Here is a 22,731-nt window from a genome sequence, read left to right as displayed (position 1 = left end):
ATCCAAACGATATGAACTGGGAGGGTTTGCAGGTAATGATCATATTTTACTACCAATGACGACAGACGCCCCATCCATTTGAACAGTGGATTGGATAATCCAAATGGATTGGATGTCTGAGGTAGCCGGCGAGTTAAAAACTTCGAAATAAGATCTTTGGCCTGTTCCAGAACAACAGGCATCCTTTGCATGGTAAGAGCCTCATTCAGTCACTCTGGAGAGACAGTGAATTACTGCCTCCTACGAATGACTAACCACACTGGTTCGTCATGAATAACGCCTTTGAGTAACGAGAATTGAGGCAAAAGATCAATGGAAGGACAATACACGAACCAAACCCACTAGTATTTCGTTGAACAATTATCAGCATTCCCAACAACAGAATTGTTGATACACAAGTTTAGTCACTTGAGTCGTTGAGCACGTAAGAACTTCTCGCTACGTCTACAAAACGGCAGCGCGTCATCTATTATAAGCATCATCACATGTTCGCCACACGGTTAAATTCGTATGGATGACTTGCGTATTTTGCAATATTTTTTGATAGCATGCCTTGTTAGCTCGGGTTATCAGTTCACCGTGACACCTTGAGGACATGCGAGTTATATCTAAGCCATTTTACCTTCACTCTGTGAGACTTTACAAGATGCATGTTCAATGCAGGTGTGTTGGGAAGAATCTTGCCACATCCTTTCACGGTGCACAGGATGTTCGTCCTTACTTCTTTGGTCAGGTCCCGGATGGACGGTTTAATAATCTCTCGAGGCTGCGACACGGACTCTTCGTGACGGCCATGCTTGTCTTTGGGCGCGTTGTCTCCCTTTAACGCAGTGTGGCTCTCCGAAGAGGCAGCCATGTTTCTGTGTTGATAGTCAATCCAGTGTCAAAGCTACGATAGAATGGGCCGTGACAAAACATCCCCGGTCTTTGACTGACAGCCTACCTGGCCAATGAAGAGACGACAATGTGACGCTCACTCGCTCTGTGGGTTACGTCTAGCTACTACCGGTAGAAAACTCAAGATTTCCGGTTTCCAAAATAATACATAATAACGACAGTACATATTACATTTCAAAAATGACATAAAGGATTAGATTTTTGAGAAAAAAAAGAAAGACTGGACTGGTAAAGGGAGGAATTATTCTTATGAAGATTATTTGCTGCCACGCCAGGTGAAACGTTTCACATTTACATAAATTATCCAAATTTTATTTGTGTATTGTCATTGGCAAGAAGCACACCGAATTTATAATGTCACACCAACTAAGAAACATCACAAAAAAACGGATATTTTTAAAAAAAATTTCTACATAATCATCAACTGATGTCAAATATCGGATTTTCCTTTTTTTATTACTTTTTTTTTTTTCCAAATTCTCATAACCCTGACAAATCACGTAATTGTGCTTGAAAGCAGTTATGTTAAAATCGTATTTCAAACTTAGCTGGCTGCAAAGTTTATTTAAGTTGTTCTAAATGTTCAAAGAATATTTCGTTTTCCAAAACGCTTTAAGAGACTTTCATAGAAAGTTTTTTTTAAGGAAAAAAACTTTTCAATTATGCTATTTTTTAAAATTCTAATCTTTAGCATGAAAAAAATGTTTACTAAATTAACATTTCCATACTAGTTTTTTTTTTATAATGGCGCTGTAGTTAGTCCCAAACTAGGTAAAGCAAACAAAGTACACAACTGAGTGCTAACCTCCACCTTGCAGTCAAATTCATTTATGCTCTGTGACCTTTGACCTCAAATTTAATTATATTTGATTTTCTAATGATCTCTTTACTTTCATATTACAAACACATCCTGCAAAATTGATAACCAGTTTCTTTGTCCTTATTTTATCTTGAGAACAAAAATTAAAGATGCACCAATACCGATACTAGTATCGGCAGGGGGCACCGATCCGGACCAAAATGGTGGTATCTGTATCGGCAAGTACCAACAAAGACGGCGCCGATACCATTTACCGGTCCATTATTATAACATTTGACCACAGCCTTTTTTTTCTCCTGGCGCTCACTATACTCTGTCTCTGTGTTGTGATGACACGTGAACACCAAGCAGCTATCGCTATTGGCCTGCTCCAGACCAATTAGAACGGGCCAATAGCCACTCCTAACCAATGACAAGGCCTCTTTTTCATATGAAGGAAAAATAAACCAGGAGAAATGGCGGCGGTCGGGAAATATTTCAAAATAGAAATCCCGTCGATTAGAATCAATGGCTGCATGCAAGGTTTGCGGCCTGAAAGTTTCGAGATGTGGAGTTAAATCGGCCAGTTTCAATACCTGGAACCTGATAAAACATTTGACAACGAAACGTGAACGAACACAACGAGTTTGAGCCTGCAAGAGCAGGACTGCTATCCAGAGGAAGGGCGCTGGACCGGAGCAACAATCTCTGGTCAGTTCACTACGTCTACTTTACTTTTGTGTTTTACCGAAAGAAATGCCGCAGTAATTTGGGAACTGTTTCCAAAGTAGGGTTGCCACCTTTCAGAAGTAGAAATAAGGGACTCCCCCCTCCCGAAAAAAGGAGGCTAATAGAGAGACGGGATGCTGTGGTCAATTATTATTACTTATAATTGTTAGCGTCCGCAAATGCGGGAACAAGCCTCGAAGCAGACAACAAGCGGGGGATACGTACAAGGGTTTAATGATTGCAAACAAAAAATAACACGCGATCGCGGGACAGTAGAAATAACAAAAGGAGTCCGTGACAGCAGGTCGACGGAGCGCAATACTACAAACTCGAAGGTTGACTAAGACGAAAGGCAGCGAGCCAAAAAGCCAAAATAAAAACACACAAATACCTGCACAGGGTAGAGGTTACAAACGAGTGCAGCACACTAACAGAAAAAAACCAATGCAGGGGCGTAACAAGCAAATGTAGCGAGACTATAGTGCGAAATGTCAAATGGCGATCAGCAAGGCAAATATCTCGGCAGCCTTCTCTGAGATCACCCGTGCTTAAATGCTGCGTTGATGAGCCTGCATTGGATTCAGGTGCGACGTCAGGAACACCCCCACTAACAGCCCAACAACAAAACACAATCTAACCAGCAGCAGAATGTGACAATAATTTCATGAAGGTCGCACTGTTTGGCCTTTGAGAGGTTTAAAAAAGTTTACTCAGTTCATTCAGAGTTTATTATTATGATTTTTACTTTCTTACTGTTGGGCTAGTATTATACTTTGTCTTTTTCCTATTTTGCAAAGGTAAGCAACAGCCTGACAAAGCCTTGATAGCAATGATTTCACATCCAATTATGTAGCTCTTTGGGGAAAACAAACAAACAAAAAAAAACTAAAATATATATATATATATAACGGGGTGGTATCGGTATGGTATCGGCCGATACTGCACAGCCAGGTATCAGGGCCAAAAAATGGTATCGGTGCAACACTAACAAACAATCAGATAAACAGAACCAAACACATAACCTCCGCTTCCGTAGGTTTCACCTACTGGCGGAAGTAACAAACAAACGAAAATAAGTTATGCAATATGAAAAATTTCCATTGTAAGAACACATTTTAATAGGTATAAAACAGCACAGTGAAACAGCATTTTTACATCCAAATTAAAAAAAAAAAAAAAAAAAAAAAAAAAACGCACACACACACACACACAAAAAAGCTTAAAAAACTAATATAAACATCCATTTGAGTGGAAACGGTATAAAATTAAGAAACGGATGGATTTGTTGGCTGATTCATTTTTGTGGAAGGTGCTTGGACACGGTCTGTAATGACGAAATAATTTCTTCCTTTTCGGGGGATGGACGAAAGCAGAGGTGTTACAGGAGTTGAAGCAATTCCTGTTAAGTGGAAAAATACATATCACGCATATTGATAAAAAATGAAATTAAATAAATGAGATGCTATTGAATAAACTCAGAATAGCGTCCCACTGCCAATGCTCCTCCAGATACTGTAGTTTGTGTATATGCGCCCTCTTGTGGATCAACAGAAACAATTTACTTGCTATTTTTATATCAACTGCTCCATAAATTAAATATGCTATATTCATGTGAAAGATTTTTTGGGTGAGTGGAATAAGTGGAAAACTTGTTTCAGTCACATGCAAAGATGATTTTGCTCACAGATTCTTTAGTTAGTCCTCCTTCACTCTAGGGGGCAGTAGAGGTAATGCGCCAAACCAAGTGGTTCTTAACCCTGCTAAAAGTACCGAACCCCACGAGTTTCACAGGTGCATTTGCCGAACCCTTCAGAATTTCATAATAAAGGCATTTTTTTTACGAATTCAAAACCTAGCAAGCTATAAAATCTAAGTGAATTCCAGTTCGAATTTCTTCCAGATTTCACATTTACTACAAATAATTTTGATTTTTCCTTTTGCTGTTGATTTTCATGTTGGTAAATAAAATGAAGCTCATCTCATGCTGTAACGTTTTTTGTTTTCATGTCTACATTTTAATTTTATTGTCGCATCCTTGCATCATATACTATTTTCATGATGTAAAATGTTTCTTTTTTTTTTTTTTTTTAAATTATCTACACCAGTGGTGCCCAAGTCTGGTCCTCGAGAGCCCATATCCAGCTTGTTTTCCATGTCTCCCTCCTTTAACACGACTGAATCAAACGGTCAGCTCATCAGCAAGCTCTGCAGGTGCCTAAGAACAATCCTGATTATTTGATTCAGATGTGTTGGAGGAGGGAGAAATGGAAAACAAGCTGGATAAGGGCTCTCGAGGACCGGACTTAGGCACCCTTGATCTACGCAATTCACTCTGTGATACTTCCTCATACCAAGAGCAAGTCAACCTTCCAACGAGCAAACTGATTTCTCCTCCCATTAGTTAGCGGGCTAGAAGTTGAAAGAAATGTAATAAAGCCTGTAAGTTGAGGGCAAATCAGTCCAAAACCTGGTCTAAAATGCCACTTTGCCTAGATTTACTCAGCGTAGAAAATAGGGCTCTGGTTTCTCAACCTTCACCGAACACTTAATCACTGAACCCCTGGGGTCAATCAAACCCCAGTTAAGAACCACTGGCCTAACCCAATGGGACAAATTCAACTACCATTAATATATATATTAGGGCTGTCAAACGATTAAAATTTTTAATCGAGTTAATCACAGTTTAAAAATTAATTAATCGTAATTAATTGCAATTCAAAGCATATATAAAATATATTGCTGTCACAAATAGCGCGTTATTAACACATAACGAAAATAAATTTTAACAGCGTTTATTTTTTTTATCGCGAGACTAACATTCATTGTTACCAAGTGGACCTGTAGTTTATATCAACTGTGGCCACTGGTTGCAAAGTGAGAAAAAAAGTTGTAACCCGGAAACAAAACAATAGGCACGCCCCGCGCATGTGCTTGATCTTGCCTGCTCACTTGCTGTGAAAGAGTAGGCTGTTTGAGTGAAACGAAATGGAAACGAAAACAATTCTGAACGGAAAGTTCACAGAGAAGTCCAAGGTACAGCACGCGTTGGAGCAGACAAACACAGTCGCGCTCACTGGAGATTACTGGACGTCCCTCAGTAATGATAACTACCACTGGGTCACAGTACATTATTTCGACCCACTGTGGGAACTTCAGTCGCGTGCTTTGACTGTTATGAAGACCGAAGAGAGGCACTTCAGCAACATTGTTGCAGCGCATTTCATGCAAGTAGCCAAAGACTGGAATATTGAACACAAAGTGGTCTCACTGACCACTGATAATGCAGGCAACTTGATTGCTGCGGCCAGACAACTTCCTCTTGAACACTTGCCGTGCATCGCACACAGTGTGCACCGAGCAGTCACGGTTGCTTTACACAACAGCCCCTTTGAGAGCGCATTGACAAAATGCCGAAAAGTTGGACATTTCAAACACAGCCCAGCAAATGCCGTGGAGCTAGAGCAGCAACAGATTGCACACCATCAGAAGAAAGAGTCGCTCACACAGGAAGTGTCAACTAGATGGAATAGTACCCTTGAAATGATCAAGCACGTAAAGCAGAATACGGGACATCTGAGAGATGCGCTGGCCCTCCACCCAACCAATGTCGCCATGCCAACAGCTACCAAGCTGGAGAAAATGAGGAAGCTCAAAGCTGTGTTGGAGCAGTGCAGGTAACTCATAGTTTGTCCATGTCATGTGCCTATCTGTTAATTTAATAATCAAAGTAGATATGTTTCAGAACAGTAATGTTAATGTGTGTGTGTGTGTGTGTGAGAGAGAGAGACACAGAGATATATCCCTCCTCTCTCCCCATATACTACTGTAACTACTGATACCAGTGTGGGCTATCTGTGTGTGTGTGTATGTGAGTGAGCGAGCTCTATGTGACTAAAAACACTGAAGAGCTTCTTTATATTATTACAGGTACGTGTCTGAACTTGTGTGAGATATTGCTTGAAATGTGAATGACTGCTCAAAGTGAGAATGGTACTGCGAAATATAACACTACATATTGTTTTCAAAAAAAAAAAAAAAAAAAAAAAATGCACAAAGCACGCCTATCCACTTTTCCATGTTGATAAGAGTATTAAAATAATTCAAGGAACATTTATAATAGATAAAAAGTTGTGATCAATGTGCGATTAATCGCGAGTTAACTATGACATTTGTGCGATTAATCGCGTTCAAAAATTTTAATCGCTTGACAGCACTAATAAAATATGCCATATTTTTCTGTAAATTATTGTTGGAATGGAAAGATAAGACACAAGATGGATATATACATTCAACATACTGTACATAAGTACTGTATTTATTATAACAATAAATCAACAAGATGGCACTAACATTATTAACATTCTGTTAAAGCGATCAATGGATAGAAAGACTTGTAGTTCTTCAAAGATAAATGTTAGTACAAGACTTATAGAAGAGTTATAGAAATTGTGTATTAAAACCCCTCTTAATGTTTTCGTTTTAATAAAATTTGTAAAAATTTCAAACAAAAAATAAAACTAGTAGGTCGCCATTGTTGATGTCAATAATTACACAATGCTCATGGATGGTGCCATAAAATCAGTTGCACCCAAGCGCCAGCAGAGGGCGACAAAACACAAAAAAACACAAGTAACAAATGGACATGACACTGTCATTTTGATCTGTTTGAGCAGGGCATGTGCGTTAATTGCGTCAAATATTTTAACGTGATTAATTAAAGACATTAATTACCGCGCGTTAACGCGATCATTTTGACAGCCCTAATATATATATATATACACACACACATACACACATATATATATATTAGGGCTGTCAAACGATTAAAAATTTTTATCGAATTAATTACAGCTTAAAAATTCATTAATCGTAATTAATCGCAATTCAAACCATCTATAAAATATGCCATATTTTTCTGTAAATTATTGTTGGAATGGAAAGATAAGACACAAGATGGATAGACATTCAACATACGGTACATACTGTAAGTTCAGTATTTGTTTATTATAACAATAAATCAACAAGATGACATTAACATTATTAACATTCTGTTAAAGCGATCCATGGATAGAAAGACCTGTAGTTCTTAAAAGAAAATTGTTAGTACAATTTATAGAAATTTTATATTAAAACCCCTCTTAATGTTTTCATTTTAAGGAAATTTGTAAAATTTTCAATCAAAAAATAAACTAGTAGCCCGCCATTGTTGATGTCAATAATTACTTACACAATGCTCATGGGAGCTGAAGCCTATAAAATCAGTCGCACCCAAGCGCCAGCAGAGGGCGGCAAAACTCCATAAAACACAATTAACAAGTGAGCGTTTCACTGTACCGTCATTTAAATCTGTCTGAGCGGGGCATCTGCGTTAATTGCGTCAAATATTTTAACGTGATTAATTTTAAAAAATTAATTAACGCCCGTTAACGCAATAATTTTGACAGCCCTAATATGTACATATATATATATATATACACACACACACACACACACACATATAGTATATACACACACACATGCACCACCATACCCCCCCCACACCCACAAATATGGCATCGAAATTAATTTGAATGAATGTCAGGGAAATCTTACCACCAATGTGACCTGAGGCCTTTTATGTGATGGTAGTTGTCAGCTGTCGTCCATTTAAAGCAACACTTAATAACTTTCAGTTTTCTGTGATTTTGGCGACGCCAGTGGACCAAAGCGGACGAACTACATCCGTGTTTCCAGTGTTGTGCATAAGATGAGGTAATGAATCTAATTGTGGCTAAACAATATCATATGACAATGTAACAAATACGGAAAGGGGTATGCCATATAGCAGGGTTTACTAAATCAGGACCTTGGAGCCACTTTTCCTGTCGTGTTTTCCATGTCTCCCTCCTCCAACACACCTGAATCAAATAATCAGGATCATTATCAGGCTTCTGGAGATGTTGCTGATGACATAATCATTTGATTCAGGTGTTTTAGGGGAGAGAGACGTAGAAAACACGTTAGGACAGATGGCATCGAGGTTCAGATTCGGTGAACCCTGCCACAAAGCAAGCAGAACATTTAAATTTTTTTGTGTGGCAGGGTTCCCACCATTCTCCTTATAGTTCTTTAGTGTCAGTGATACAGTCACCCTAGGGCCGTGACAATGGTGTCATTCAGCTACTTGTAACTCGATGTTTAATCACAAAAGTTAAGAATACGTTTAATGAAGGTTGAAAAGTTATTAAGTGGCATTAACATGAAGTGATTGGCTATATCGAAAACAGGCCAAAATATTTCTAAATGTAGCTAACAGACTGCGGTTACCTGAAGAAGCGCAGTGCCGCAGTGACTCTAGTAGGTTGGTGCTCGCAAATGTGACGACACACTTGAACGGCTTCTCTCGTTCCATCATCGCCTGGTTGGTTGGGTCCTTGAACTTTGTGTCCAGCTGATGACAAGTTGATATGCATCACAATTTATGTCCATCAACATTTTATGGATACTGATTTAATGTATTTCCCTTCATTTCAATAGTGAGAAGTGTTTTGATACAAACAAGGCCACAGACCGAACTCTACCCATATCCCAAAGGCTCTTCTGTACTTCAAAACATAAGCAAAACATAAACCACCTTGTAAACCACAGACTGTAGCTGCGGTAACTTGCCACCACCAAACGCTTCGTAGGCCAACTGATGTCGATTTTCTTCAACTTTTGCATGTTCTCGATGTAAGTGGGGGTCTGTAAAATGACAGATGACAGTGATTAAGAATTGTATTTAAAAAAAAAAAAAAAAGCCACACAAATGTTAATATGGGACTACAAACAATGAAGATCACATCAATGTACACACGTAAGGCTATTTGACTCCTTTCTTGAAGAGGGATGGGATACTTGGCAGGGAAAACCTGAACAAAGAATCACAGTATTAGCAATTTTGGTGAGGCACAGTCCATACAATACAGTACACAAAGTGCGTATGACACCAAAAGGCATGTTAATTTCATATTTCACGCGGTGTTTAATGCTCCTGAATGAAATGGACCGCTTGGATGTGTGTGGAAGCGATCGTTTTATATATTCAATTTTTGAATCCCGCGCCATGAAAATGAGTGACTTCTGGCTTCAGTCTCGGGTTTAGGATGAATGCGAATGTGATGTCACCCGGGTCAGTATCTCACAATACAGCATTGCTTTACAGCATGCAGATGGACTGCGGATTCAGCTTATTTTGCGATTAATCTGTTTATTTTTCGCATCACGCCAGCCAAACGGCTGCAGAAAATTGTTGCTCCACCAGGGAGAAGCGTGTGAGCGTTTTTGGGTTTTAAAAGGTTCCCGTTCACCGCGGATATTGGCCAAAACAAGCCCTACTATTGTGGGACCATTAGACTTACGAGAAAGTGAGTAAACATCGTATTTTGTATTATGTCAAATACTGGGATCATGGCACACATTTTAATACGGTGGTGGCTTGCATTTTGTGGCTGATTGTCCACCGAGAATGCCACTTGGCCGATGATCGTCGGCTTGTTTGCACACCCCCCTCTATACTCGGCTTATTACTAGTGATGTAAACAATAATCGATGCGGGCAACAAGCCGAATCGATTCAGCGCATTTTAAAATATATAAGTACGTTCAAAAATCTTCCCTGCGCAATTCCGGTGATGCAACAGATTTGGTTTCCCCATTTGTATTATTATTGTCATGTTTCTCATGTTCATTTTTTACACATTGCACAACTCTGGTCAAGTTTCCCACCAACCTCGTAGAAGCCAAATGTCTCCAGATGTCTGCTTTCAATGTCTTAGGTGCATCAATAATCTTTCTCGCTCCCTCTTTCTCCGCTTCAGCCATTGTTATGTTATGCCCTATCTTTTAGAGGTTAGATCTTGTGCCTGAACCCAAACGGGTCGGGCCCAAAATGTTAAGAATTCACGTTCGGGTCGGGACGCCGCGCCGGACTAATAAATATATATATATATATATTATATATATATATATTATATATATATTAAAAAAAAGGGATAAAACCGAGAGCAGGCTCTCTGTATTGTGCATTTGCACGCACATGAACGCAGTGGCGCCACCCGCTTTTTGTTCTTCTCCTCCCTCTGTGGCGCTTGCGATTCGTTACGAAAGACACTTTTATTTATGCACACAAAGGCAACACAAATGTGATCCTTTTGAATCTTCTCCACTGTGTGTCTGCAAACCCGCATGTTTTTTTTTTTATATTAAACTTTCCCAGCGTTATTTCGTTGTGTAAATACTTTTATAATGATCAGAAAAATATGTAGACTATTTAAACATTAAGAAAACTTGCGTTTTATTTTCTGCCAACTGAGAATTCGTTACGAACGACTTTTATTTATGCACACAAAGGCAACAGTAATGTGATCCTTTTGAATCTTCTCCTCTGTGTGTCTGCAAAACCGTATGTTGTTTTTTTTAGTATTAAACTTTCCCAGTGTTATTTCGTTGTGTAAATGCTTTTATAATGATCATAAAAATATGTAGACTATTTAAACATTAAGAAAACCTGCGTTTTTTCTGCCAACTCGAAGAAATGAAAATAAATTGCTGCTGCTGCAAGCAAGCAAAAAAAAAAAAAAATAAATAAAAAATAAATAAATAATAATAATAATTCGGGTTTTTCGGGCTGGGCCTGCAAATCTAGTTAATTGATCGGGCTCGGGCCGGGCCGGGCTTCAATACCAGCCCCGTGTCGGCTCGGGCTGGATTTTTTAGGCCCGATCTAACCTCTACTATCTCTCTGCTCTCTCGATGGCAAAAAACTGATATTTCCTCATGTTGAAACAGATTGTTATGGCTGCTAAAATGCAACTGCACTTCATTTTAATTCATTATTTTTTATTGTTATGTGGTGGTTACTGATTGCATTTCTAAGTTGATTGCACATATATAGTGGGCTAGGGCTACATTTTACTTTTGTTCTACATTGCAATTTAGTTGATGTTTTGTTTGCAACTGAACTGATCCCTGGATTGATATTGCGATAAAGATGCTGCTTGCTACACTACAATATTTTCTTTAATATTTACTTGAATATTTTTATGGATGGGTCGTTGTGACTAAGCTGGAGCAGGAAAATGACAAAAGCCTGACTAACCACGGTGGCATAAAATATCGCTCGGGAGGTGCAACAGTAAAGATGAATCGTCAGTTTTGACCATTATGGAGTAATTTTGCCGTGTCGTACTGAATAATGCATTTTTATTATTTCACATTCCAGTTAGCACAAGACTGTTATTTGTCATGACCATACCATTTATTTAGCAATTGGGGAAAAATACTTCAATAAAAAGTGTCCTTCAAAAAAAATATCCTGTAGAAATATTGGAGAGATTGAAGCAATGACATTTTGCGGCTCTCTTTGTTGCATTTTCCTCGTTCTGAATAATTCCACTTCAATGGGCTGAATTCTAAATCAGATGAAACCATGACCCTGCCGACGTCATCCTCCTGTTGGGGACGCTAGAGCCCTATAATGGTAGGCGTGGCTAAACGGCGGATTAAAAGACTAATTTCTCAGCATCTGCACTAAGCCTGTCGCAATATGCAATAATTCCATTTATCGCGCGATATATAAAAATGAAGGCGGTAATTTTTCCGCTGCGATTTATCGCCTCGCGTGCACGTGCGTGCGCGCGTGCGGCAGACGTGCTGTTAAAAGTTCGGATTCCTCGTTACCAACTGCGCAAAATGCATCTTCGTTCCAAATCCGGCAAAAACTAGCGCCGGAGCCAATCGTTCCCATTATATCCTGTTGTTCAACGTATACCGGCCGCATCAGTGCTCCGGAGTGACTGTGGACCATCTACAGCGCGCCGGTGTCGTTGACGTGTGGGCGCTCCCGTCAGGAGTGACATTTCACGCGGGTGACTGTTTTTCGGCACAACGCCGGATATTTACAACGAAGTCCGCCAAAACAATGTTACCGACTAGGCTGCTACGAACAACCTCGCTTTGACAATAAACAGCTGAATGAAATTAAGAGCGCTGTGTCATATGCTGGTGTTGTGTCGTAATGAGCAGACGTGACTTCAGCGGCGCTTGTTAACTGTTTTAATGCGCGCACACTAGTGTTGTATCGGTCGCGAACGATTCGTTCTTTTTGAACGAATTGTTTGGGTGAACGAGACCGAACTAATCACCATCTGCACTGATTCGTTCTATGAGGTTGGTGCTTGTTCGCTGCATGGGAGGGCGTTGAGCAAGCGGCAGCGTCTTCTGACATCGCACACGACCAATCAGACGCCAGCCTCATCGCGGGCAGGGGAGGGAGCGGAAACAGAATCAGGGCGTCTGTCACTCACTTCCACGTGTAGCCAATAAGCAGCCAGCGTGCAGGCAGGAGGGCAAGACTGAGTTATGTCACTTCCCGTTCAGTGACTCGGTCCTCCGGAGGCTGCGGTTCCTGACCTAGCTTGCTGCTAACTTGACTTTGCAGTAATGCGGTGAACGAGTCAAAAAATGAAAGGAAATGACTTTGTCACATATTTGTTAATGTGGAGCCTATCAAATGCTGCTCAAACAGAGAAAAACACCACACAAACCTAGCGAGCATGGTTTAGTGTACTACTTTTCTCAACAGACTCGGGACTACATATAATGACATACTATCAAATTTACAGTAGTTTAAAAGACTTTCGTGGGTAGCTACGAGGCAAGCAAAAGCTGAGCTGCGGTCGCGTGACGGCAGTGCGGGGGGAGAAAACTGTCATTGTATGGAGGCTTCATGGCAGCGATATTTACCTCATATGTGCACAGAAAAAATATTTAGTATGAGCACCATAATACTGATTTGCAATGAAACTGTATATACATGTCAATTTTTTCCGACTGTTTTATTTTCTTTCGTGTCAGAGCGTGTCGGGTGTTAGCTGGTTTGACAAATTATGTCTATCCGTCCATCATGTGCTACTCAAGCGCCCAAAAACAACGCACGCGGACACGGGAGATGTCGCAATATGTTTACATTTTTCTTGACAGACTAATGAGAGTAGAAAGGCAACTTCGTAAAGAGCAAACAATTATTTCTCGTCAGCATTTGACGATCTGAGATGAGGGGACGACAGGGGAGCTGACCGGATTATTTTATTTGTTAATACCAGTGCAAAAATTCAATACGATCATCTTAATACTGATTTGCAATTAAACTGTCAAATATCAAAATGTAGTATTTTTATTTCAGAGCAGCAACATTTGACAACTAGCTATTTACACTTTAGTTTTAACAATAGTGACCAAAAATAATAGTGATGAGCATAAAAACTAAAATACAACAGAGCGAGAGGTAAATATGATGTGTTGGTTGGTCGTTAAACTTTCGATTTATTTTTATTTTCGTAACAGCAAGCATGCCGCGTTGGCTGGTAGCAGCAGCATTGTATACGTGATCAAGATCATGCTAAAGAAAGTCCATGCGCCCCCGACCCCAAACCCCCACTCTCCCCACAAAAGGAAAATGTTTAACCGTGTCCTAAATCGAAATGCAAGCACGAGCCATGACTTTAATCCCATTGAACTAGGACAGACGACGCGGAAGTTCTCCCTCGCTTTTGCAGCAGCGGGAGGGAGACGAGGCTGTTTGTGAAAGCAGAATGATATCGCCTGTCACTCATTTCTGAAACTACGACGAGTGGTCAATGTGTGCAAGAGAGGGAGGGACCAAGCAATAGTGTTGTATCGGTCGCGAACGATTCGGTCTTTTTGAACGAATTGTTTGGGTGAACGAGACCGAACTAATCACCATCTGCACTGATTCGTTCTATGAAGTTGGTGGCGCTTGTTCGCTGCGTGGGAGGGCGTTGAGCAAGCGGCAGCGTCTTCTGACATCGCACACGACCAATCAGACGCCAGCCTCATCGCGGGCAGGGGAGGGAGCGGAAACAGAATCAAGGCGTCTGTCACTCATTTCCACGTGTGGCCAATAAGCAGCCAGCGTGCAGGCAGGGGGGAAAGACTGAGTTTTGTCACTTCCCGTTCCGTGATTCGGTCCTCCGGTGCCTGACCTAGCTTGTTGCTAACTTGACTTTCCAGTAATGACTATGCGGTGAACGAGTCATAAAATGAAAGGAAATGACTTTGTCACATATTTGTTAACGTGGAGCCTATCAAATGCTGCTCAAACAGATAAAACACCACACAAATCTAGCGAGCATGGTTTAGTGTACTACTTTTCTCAACAGACTCGGGACTACCTATGACTGACAACATACTATCAAATTTGCAGTAGTTAAAACACGGGTAGCTAAAAATAAATAAATAAAAAAACACGGGTAGCTACGAGGCAAGCAAAAGTGAGCTGCGTTCGCGTGACGGCACTCACGGCAGTGAAGGGGGCAGAGAACTGTCACTATATGGAGGCTTCATGGCAGCGTTATTTACCTCATACGCGCACAGAAAAAATATTTAGTATTATCACCATAATACTGATTTGCAATGAAACTGTATATACATGTCAATTTTTTACAACTGTTTTATTTTATTTTTTTCGTGTCAGCGTGTCGGGTGTTGATTTCACAAATTATGTCCATCCGTCCATCATGTGCTACTCAAAAACAACGCACGCGGACACGGGAGATGTCGCAATATGTCTACATGTTTCTTAACAGACTAATGAGAGTAGAAAGGCAACATCGTAAAGAGCAAACAATTATTTCTCGTCAGCATTTGACGATCTGAGATGAGGGGGCGACAGGGGAGCTGACCGGATTATTTTATTTGTTAATACCAGTGCAAAAATTCAATACGATCATCTTAATACTGATTTGCAATTAAACTGTCGAATATCAAAATGTAGTATTGTTTTTATTTCAGAGCAGCACATTTGACAACTAGCTATTTACACTTCAGTTTTAACAATAGTGACCTAAAATAATAGTGATGAGCATAAAAACAAAAATACAACAGAGCGAGAGGTAAATATGATGTGTTGGTCGTTCCATATTTAGAAATTAAACTTTCGATTTATTTTTATTTTCGTGACAGCAAGCATGCTGCGTTGGCTGGTAGCATATGTGATCAAGATCATGCTAAAAAAAGTCCGTGTGCCCCCGACCCCAAACCCCCACTCCCCCCACAAAAGGAAAATGTTTAACCGTGTCCTAAATCGAAATGCAAGCACGAGGCATGACTTTGAGCCCATAGAACTAGGACAGACGACGCGAAAGTTCTCCCTCGCTTTTGCAGCAGCAGGAGGGAGACGAGGCTGTCTGTGAAAGCAGAATGATACCGCCTGTCACTCATTTCTGAAACTACGACGAGTGGTGCCTGTGTGCAAGAGAGGGAGGGACCAAGAATGTCACTTCCCGTTCAGTTATACTGCGAAGCGGTCTTTGGTGATTCGTTCGGCAACGTCACTTCCCGTTCAGTAACCGAACGATTCGTTTGGGCGGGGAGGGAGATGAGGGGGGCGAACGATTCGTTGAACGATTTGTTTGAACGAATCTTTTTACTGAACGAACCGGAATGGATTCGTTTACTCAAGTGAACGACAGATCCCGTCACTACCAAGCAATGTCACTTCCCGTTCAGTTATACTGCGAAGCGGTCTTTGGTGATTCGTTCGGCAACATCACTTCCCGTTCACTGACCGAACGATTCATTTGGGCGGGGAGGGATATGAGGGGGGCGAACGATTCGTTGAACGATTTGTTTGAACGAATCTTTTTACTGAACGAACCGGAATGGATTCGTTTGCTCAAGTGAACGACAGATCCCGTCACTAGCGCACACACTAGATATCATGAAATGGCACACTAGATGTGCTACGTCCCATGCCATTGGCTACGTGAGCACAGAGTGATTATGGGTTACGTAGTCAATATACTACATCGATGAATTCTAAACTGTCATGACTGAATGGAAGTAAAGAAGGCCAAATCATTCCATACCAGTGACTACAGATAATGTTGCAAATATTGTTAATTCAGTACGTGACACAGATGGATTCGGACCACAAATAGGATGTCTTGCTCATGTAGTAAACCTAGCTGCTAAGAAAGCTGTAGCAATCAACAGTGTGCCTTGCCTCACTTTACAAACAGTAAAGATTGTTCTCAGCACTTTTGTACAAACATTTTTCAGATCAGTAAGAAGTAAGCACATACAGTAAATATTATGCAATAAAATGCATGTTTATATGATGGCAAATTAATTTTTGCTCGCTAGCCAAAAAAAAAAAAAAAAAGAAACAAAAAATATAATTTTTTTTTTTTTTTTTTTTTTACAGAGCATTAAATTTATTGAATCGGATCGAAAATCGTGACCCCCGTATCAAAAATCGTACCGAACCGTGACTTAACTGTATCGTTGCATCCCTATGGAACACCACTGCAGAAGCTATGACAGGGAAAACTTTTCATTTGCCTAAATGCTTAAGTTATTAAGTGCAATTTTTTTTCTCTTTTTTTTTTGTTTTTTTTTAAACACATTTTATTTATTCTGTGGTGCTGTGCGGTATCAATATTGTTTTTTTTTTTTTTTTTTACTTAAGAGGCATGGTCTATTGTTTTTAGTTGTGATTTCTTAAAAAGTATTTTTGAATTTATCTATTAATGTATACTGTATTCTCACTGTGTTATTGTAAATTGGTTAAAAAAAAAATTAAGGGGGCGCAATAATATCGCATATCGCAATAATTTATGAGAATAATTATCGCACACTAATATTTGTTATCGGGACAGGCCTAATCTGCACTTTACCAAATTGTTGTATATTGTCGAATCCTCTCAAAATATGATTCTAATTCACATAACAATGCTATCTAAGACTTTTTTTTATCCTGTTGTATGCGCTTTAATGTTATTACTTGATGGTTGGTAACAATGTCTAAGGCTGAAAATGTTTCAAAGTGCTTGCACTCAATGGGCTCACCTGATCATACTGCTGCATCAGGAGGTCGCGAATTGCTGAGAGTTTTCGGCCACTGAGTTTAGCATCTTTAATACCCTGATGTCGGGTTGCTATAATCAAGGCCTGAAAGACAAGGTTAGATTTTAGATACAGTAAAGTAACCGTGAACATGCAATGTCAGTGAGGTTACAGTATGTTGTTGCATAGGTTGAAGTAATTTTTGACTCATTTTCTCAACCTGGGACAAGAGGGGCTTTTGCTTGGATGTCATTCTTGTCACAAACACATAAGGGGTTTGGAGATAGTGAACAACATATGTTGGTATCATGTTGTTCGGTCGAGAATAGCTATCGCCCCATGCAATGCGGATCCATATTGCCTCATCAGTGTTCTTCTTCATCTTGATAGAAACCTTGGATGTCAAATGAGAAGATTATGGGTAAAACAGAAAGTAATTAGTGAACATGGACGTCAGAAAATCAGTAGGATTTTTTTATGCTTTCTTAAACGCCAAGTTTTGGATTTCTTGTGATCAGAAAAAATGATTTTTGATTTCAATGTTTATTCATGCTGTGTTGGAATGTTATTATTAAGCACCTACTTCGCCCCCTCTTCCAAAAATTTCAAATTGCCAAAACACTTCAGAAATCAATGACATATGTCAAGTATATAACTTACATGTCTTACGAGATAGCTGAGGTTGGATTTGAACTTTTCTTTGAACTGTATCAATCCAACACTTGAAGCATCAGCTGGAAATAGTGAGGAGACAATATAGATCAGCATCGAATAAGACAACTATTATTTCATAGGACAACTTCATGTATCTGATTTATGCTTGAATTGCGAATGAATGCCATTTAAAAACCTTTTAAAAAGTTAAAAAAATATAAACACTACCTGGTCAATCGAGGTTTATAGACAGCAAAAGTAACTTAAACTATAAATCCAGAGAACCTACAAAGTCTTTAGTACCAAATAACACTCTTACTGTCAGGATCCACGAGTTGGAACGCATGCCACATGCCCTGGTCTGGATTGTCAATAACATCTGAGAGAGAAATACACAATTTATTACGAGAAATGTAGCACTAAAATTAAGAGCAAAGACCGTAAATGATGATGACTTACATATCATTTCCAACTCTGCTATTTGACGAATAGTCCATCCGTTTTCCTGCAAGGAGCGAGAAAAAAAAAGTTACATTGAAAGTGACCTACAGCACAATTAGAGGTGCACGATAATTATCGGTCCAATAAAAGGAATTATGACGTCATCCCAATAAATCCGATAACATTAGAAATAGGCCCGATAATATATAATATTTTTAGCACTGTGTCGGTAAATTGGGATGTGTGCGTTTGTTTCCACTCCTGTTTTGCCAGTATGCAAAGTTTTGTTACTGTTGTAGAGGCCATATTTTTCCATCACTAAGTATCACTAAGTGATAGACTACTATGGCAATTAGCAAATGTTTGCATTTTACAGTGTTGTGTTTGAAAGTTCTTGAGAGGCCGTTGATTATTGAAAGGCTTGCTGCAGGTTATGAAAGTTTTTTGATGGACCAAGCCAACAAAGTCTCCTCTTCTGTTCCGCCAAATGTTTTATCTGCTGACAAAGCACAATACCTGTTGGGTTTATGTTTGTTTCAGTTCAGTGCTCATTGTTCAGGGGAATACATTGTCAATGATATTGACTGATTGATTGTGACTGACTCAAATTATATTTATTTGAAAAAATAAATATGGGCACTTTATTTGAAGTTAAAACTGTTCTTGTCTTTGTTTTGTTCATTATAATAATGTTCATGTCATCATGAAAATTCTGGTTAGGTCAAAGGCAAATCCATGCTAAATCCAGCACTAGTATTTTTGACCTACAGGTGTTCAAAAACTCAGGTGATTATACATTCACAATATACATATTAGGGGTGTAACGGTACACAAAAATCTCGGTTCGGTACGTACCTCGGTTTTGACGTCACGGTTCGGTTCATTTTCGGTACAGTAAGAAAACAAATTGCAAAATGTAAATGCGCTCGTTGTTCATGACACACTTTCGTGCTTTCAACAATAGGAACATTAGCCTATACAAAGCTAGAATTCTGCTCAAAAATAGAAAATACAATATTCTGAAATATCGATATGTTGAAAAACCAAATAAAAATAACATTGGCTCAGACTTTTTTCTTTAAAAAAAAAAAAAATCTGATGTGCAAAATTGAACAGTTGCAACACTGAACAATTTCAAATTTCTCATATTAACTTTATGACCACAGCCTCGAAAAGTAAGGGTTATTAGGGCTGTAGAACGATTAAAATTTTTAATTGAGTTAATCACAGCTTAAAAATTAATTAAGCGTAATTAACTGAAATTTAAACCATCTCTAAAATATGCCATATTTTTCTGTAAATTATTTTTGGAATGGAAAGATAAGACAAGACGGATATATACATTCAACATACTGTAGATAAGTACTGTATTTGTTGATTATAACAATAAATCCACAAGATGGCATTAACATTAACATTCTTTCTGTTGAAGACATTTTCTTTTTCTCTGCAAAAACACACACACAACAGAGCCTTAGAACAGCAACAGAAACAGTATTATTTAGAATGTGTGCAAAGTGTGTGTAGTGTACACATAAATGTGGCCCTCTTCTCTATTCATCCTCGAGCCAGTCACTGAGGCAAACCAACTTATTTACATTTTCTGAGAGGTGTTCCATCTATATTCTTTTTTTAATTTGAATTCCCCACCCAGGGAGCCAACCTGCTTTTCTTCCATGTTTTACATTTAACCATTACCCACGCTGCTCACTGCACTTCTGAGTGGTGCGACGGCCCCTGGCCGTTTGTTATCTTTTTTGAGACTGTCAGTCAGCTGATCGTCGCGTCCGCCAGCTGGCTGCCTCGCCTCTCAACGTGACGTACTTTGATTGACGCCGGACGGGCAGACGACGTCGTCTCTGCTGATGGGCCACCCGAAGAAGGGTTCCAACTTCAAAAACTAGCCGCTGTCAACACTCTGAGAGTTCGTATTTGCAGCATACGTGCCGCGTACCTCCTCTCCTCGCCAGCTGTTTGCTCGCCATTCATTCTCCTGTGCATTTGATCGCTACTTTGTTACACTCCCGCTTTTTTGGTGAGGTTTTTTGTGTTCATTCGTTATTGGATCGTTTTTGTTCACCACTGTAAATAAGAGCACCGCAGCAGTAGACATAAACTGCCGATTTAGTTCAACTCGTTTTCTCCTGTTTTGTTTAGTGTAGGAAGTTGTCTTTTTGTTATTTCCTTTTTAACGATCAGGGTTTACTTAGCGGGTGGGGTTTAAGTGTAGTTTCATTTTGTTTGTTGTTTTGGCCTGGGCTTACGCTGAAGCCAGCTTCTTCCGCATTTTGTTCATTGCGAGTTCGACTTGTGTGAATAAATTTGTGTCCACTTGCAACTTGTGTGTGTGGCTCGTTTTATGCTACGCCCTTAGTGAGCTGTCCATGGGACTTAACAGTGGGATTATGGGATGCATGAGCGGGCATTCTGCGCTTGCGTTAAATTCGTCAAATATTTTAACGTGATTAATTAAAAAAAGTAATTACCGCCCGTTAAAGCGCTAAATTTGACAGCACTTTACATTACGTCAGAAACTCGTTCGGTACGCCTGCGTTCTGAACAGAGCACCCTTGACCGAAACGGTTCAATACAAATACATGCACCGTTACAACCCTAATACAACAAAATTATATATGTTATCGGTTATCGCATCGGTATGGGCCTTGAGAAGCAGGAAGTTATCGATATCGGTTTCAAAAAATGGCTATCGTCCAACCCAAAGCACAATACAAGTTGATATATACCGTATGAGTCCATCTTTTACCCACAAGGAAATAACAGTCTATTTGTTATGGGATCAGGAGCAAAACTGGTAGGGCGGGTAAAGTATTGCCACATGCAGGCTACTTACTATTATTATTATTGTTATTTTTAATCTGGCCAACCAAGCACTTGTATCATGAATAATTGTTTCATAATTGAGTTGTGATTTTTACAAATGTGTATTCCAATTCATAATTCTGTTATCTCAAATAATTACTAACATATTGCAAACATTAAAAAAAAAAAAAAAAAAAATACATATGACACTGTGTCATAAAAGTTCCAGGACTGCTTCAAACCTAACTCTTTAGTAACAATTTATGACAGACGTTTATCTTTAATAAATGTGATGAGTTATTAAACAATTATCATTTTACAAATATGATTATACTTTATCTTAAAATTACTTTGTTTATATATATATATGGGGAAAAAAGAAACATAGCAGTCTTAAATACGTTTGTTGACAACCAGCTTCCACAAGTATTTTCCTAAATAAGAATAATACATACAGTCACAACTACGTTAATTTCACAACAGCGTGTACCTCACTTAGGGCGATAAATTCGTCTGCCAACGCCCATTTTGTCTGCTTAAAGTCGATGTTTTGTTGTTGAGCCACCGTCAGGCGGCCCCACTTCTCCAGCGTCACTTTTAGAACTTCAGTCGGTATTCGTCGAACGAGCCGACGCAACAAACATTCCACCTGGTCTCTCATTGCTCATCAAACAGTATTCGACTCCTAGCGCAACTGTCTAAAGAAATTAAAGTCCATTACAATGCTAAATTAAATTTTGCCACATGAATTCAGCGTTATGCCTTCTCAAACAAATAAACCGCCTTCGAAAAGAAACATCAAAAATTGACCAATCAGATCATGGCAAAAATTACATCCAGCATTGAATACAGTGCCCTCTGTTGGATTGGAGTTGTTCTTCAACATGCACAGTAAGGGTCTTTACTCTTTAGTCGACTGCCGCGAATGATATAATACGTTATAAAAATCCTATTCAAAATATAATTTTATAGTTCATTTTCCAGGTGAAAACGCTAAACATTTTTATAAAGTAGAGCCAATAAATTTGAAAAGTCCGGGGGGCCCTGAAGACACATCACGCGTGACTCGGTGCGCGTGATTGGTGGAGAAGGACATAGATTTTTACAACGGTCAGAGCCCTGACAACGGTATGTACAACCAACTATCTGATACACTCGGTGAGCCAAAGAGGATAAGCATCCTCACTCATTGGCCATTTTGCGTCAGAAAGGTTCGCCACATATTACACAGTTAACGAAGCGTGTACGTGATATAGCTATAAAATGCTAATTTTCAACCAGTTTTCAACGGCTTGTTTTTTTTTAATATGAACTTTATAATGAATCAATTCAATTAGTTTATCACGTACTTAAACAAATAACAAATATTATCTAAATGTTTAGCCCGAATCATAGCCACTTTAATACAGTTTGTTGTAAACCAAACCATTTGTAAATATGTCAAGAATTCAGCCAATTAATATTATTTTAGTGGAGAAATTCATTCACCTTACGATCCCAGCAATA

The 22,731-nt window shown here is 39.3% G+C and overlaps 2 protein-coding genes across 4 annotated transcripts in view; both read right to left on the bottom strand.

Annotated features, from left to right (window-relative positions):
- Positions 1–968, bottom strand: part of LOC130916817 (protein phosphatase 1 regulatory subunit 3E) — a 63,795-nt gene extending 62,827 nt beyond the window's left edge. For 2 of the 3 annotated variants that reach the window (XR_009063345.1, XR_009063346.1), the window contains exon 1: positions 623–919. The gene's annotated coding sequence lies outside the window, so the exon portion shown is untranslated. Of the gene's footprint in view, positions 1–622; positions 920–943 lie in introns of those variants that run through there. The other variant, XR_009063344.1, reaches the window with a different exon arrangement.
- Positions 969–3,624: 2,656 nt separating this feature from the next.
- Positions 3,625–22,012, bottom strand: cenpn (centromere protein N). Its single transcript, XM_057843559.1, has 10 exons — positions 21,716–22,012; positions 18,424–18,469; positions 18,284–18,343; positions 17,971–18,044; positions 17,531–17,704; positions 17,314–17,415; positions 9,261–9,315; positions 9,039–9,148; positions 8,732–8,855; positions 3,625–3,824 (listed from the first exon to the last, which is right to left on the bottom strand). Exons 1-10 carry the CDS (start codon positions 21,884–21,886, stop codon positions 3,691–3,693), a joined length of 1,050 nt encoding a protein of 349 aa, XP_057699542.1. The 5' UTR covers positions 21,887–22,012; the 3' UTR covers positions 3,625–3,690.
- Positions 22,013–22,731: the final 719 nt, after the last annotated feature.

Source organism: Corythoichthys intestinalis, chromosome 1 (genome assembly GCF_030265065.1).
Source record: "Corythoichthys intestinalis isolate RoL2023-P3 chromosome 1, ASM3026506v1, whole genome shotgun sequence".
Taxonomy (NCBI): Eukaryota; Metazoa; Chordata; class Actinopteri; order Syngnathiformes; family Syngnathidae; genus Corythoichthys; species Corythoichthys intestinalis.
The sequence above is the reverse complement of the archived record's forward strand: the minus strand, read 5'-3'. Positions and strand labels throughout refer to the sequence as shown.

What these genes read in the sequence shown, in the direction of transcription:
- cenpn (XM_057843559.1), bottom strand. Translation starts at nt 21,886, where the DNA reads ATGAGAGACCAGGTGGAATGTTTGTTGCGTCGGCTCGTTCGACGAATA. An exon ending in AAGGAGTCAAATAGCCTTAC is followed by an intron (nt 9,149 to 9,260) that starts GTGTGTACATTG and finishes GTCATTTTACAG; the next exon opens with ACCCCCACTTACATCGAGAA. An exon ending in GCGGCACTGCGCTTCTTCAG is followed by an intron (nt 3,825 to 8,731) that starts GTAACCGCAGTC and finishes TCCACTTAACAG; the next exon opens with GAATTGCTTCAACTCCTGTA.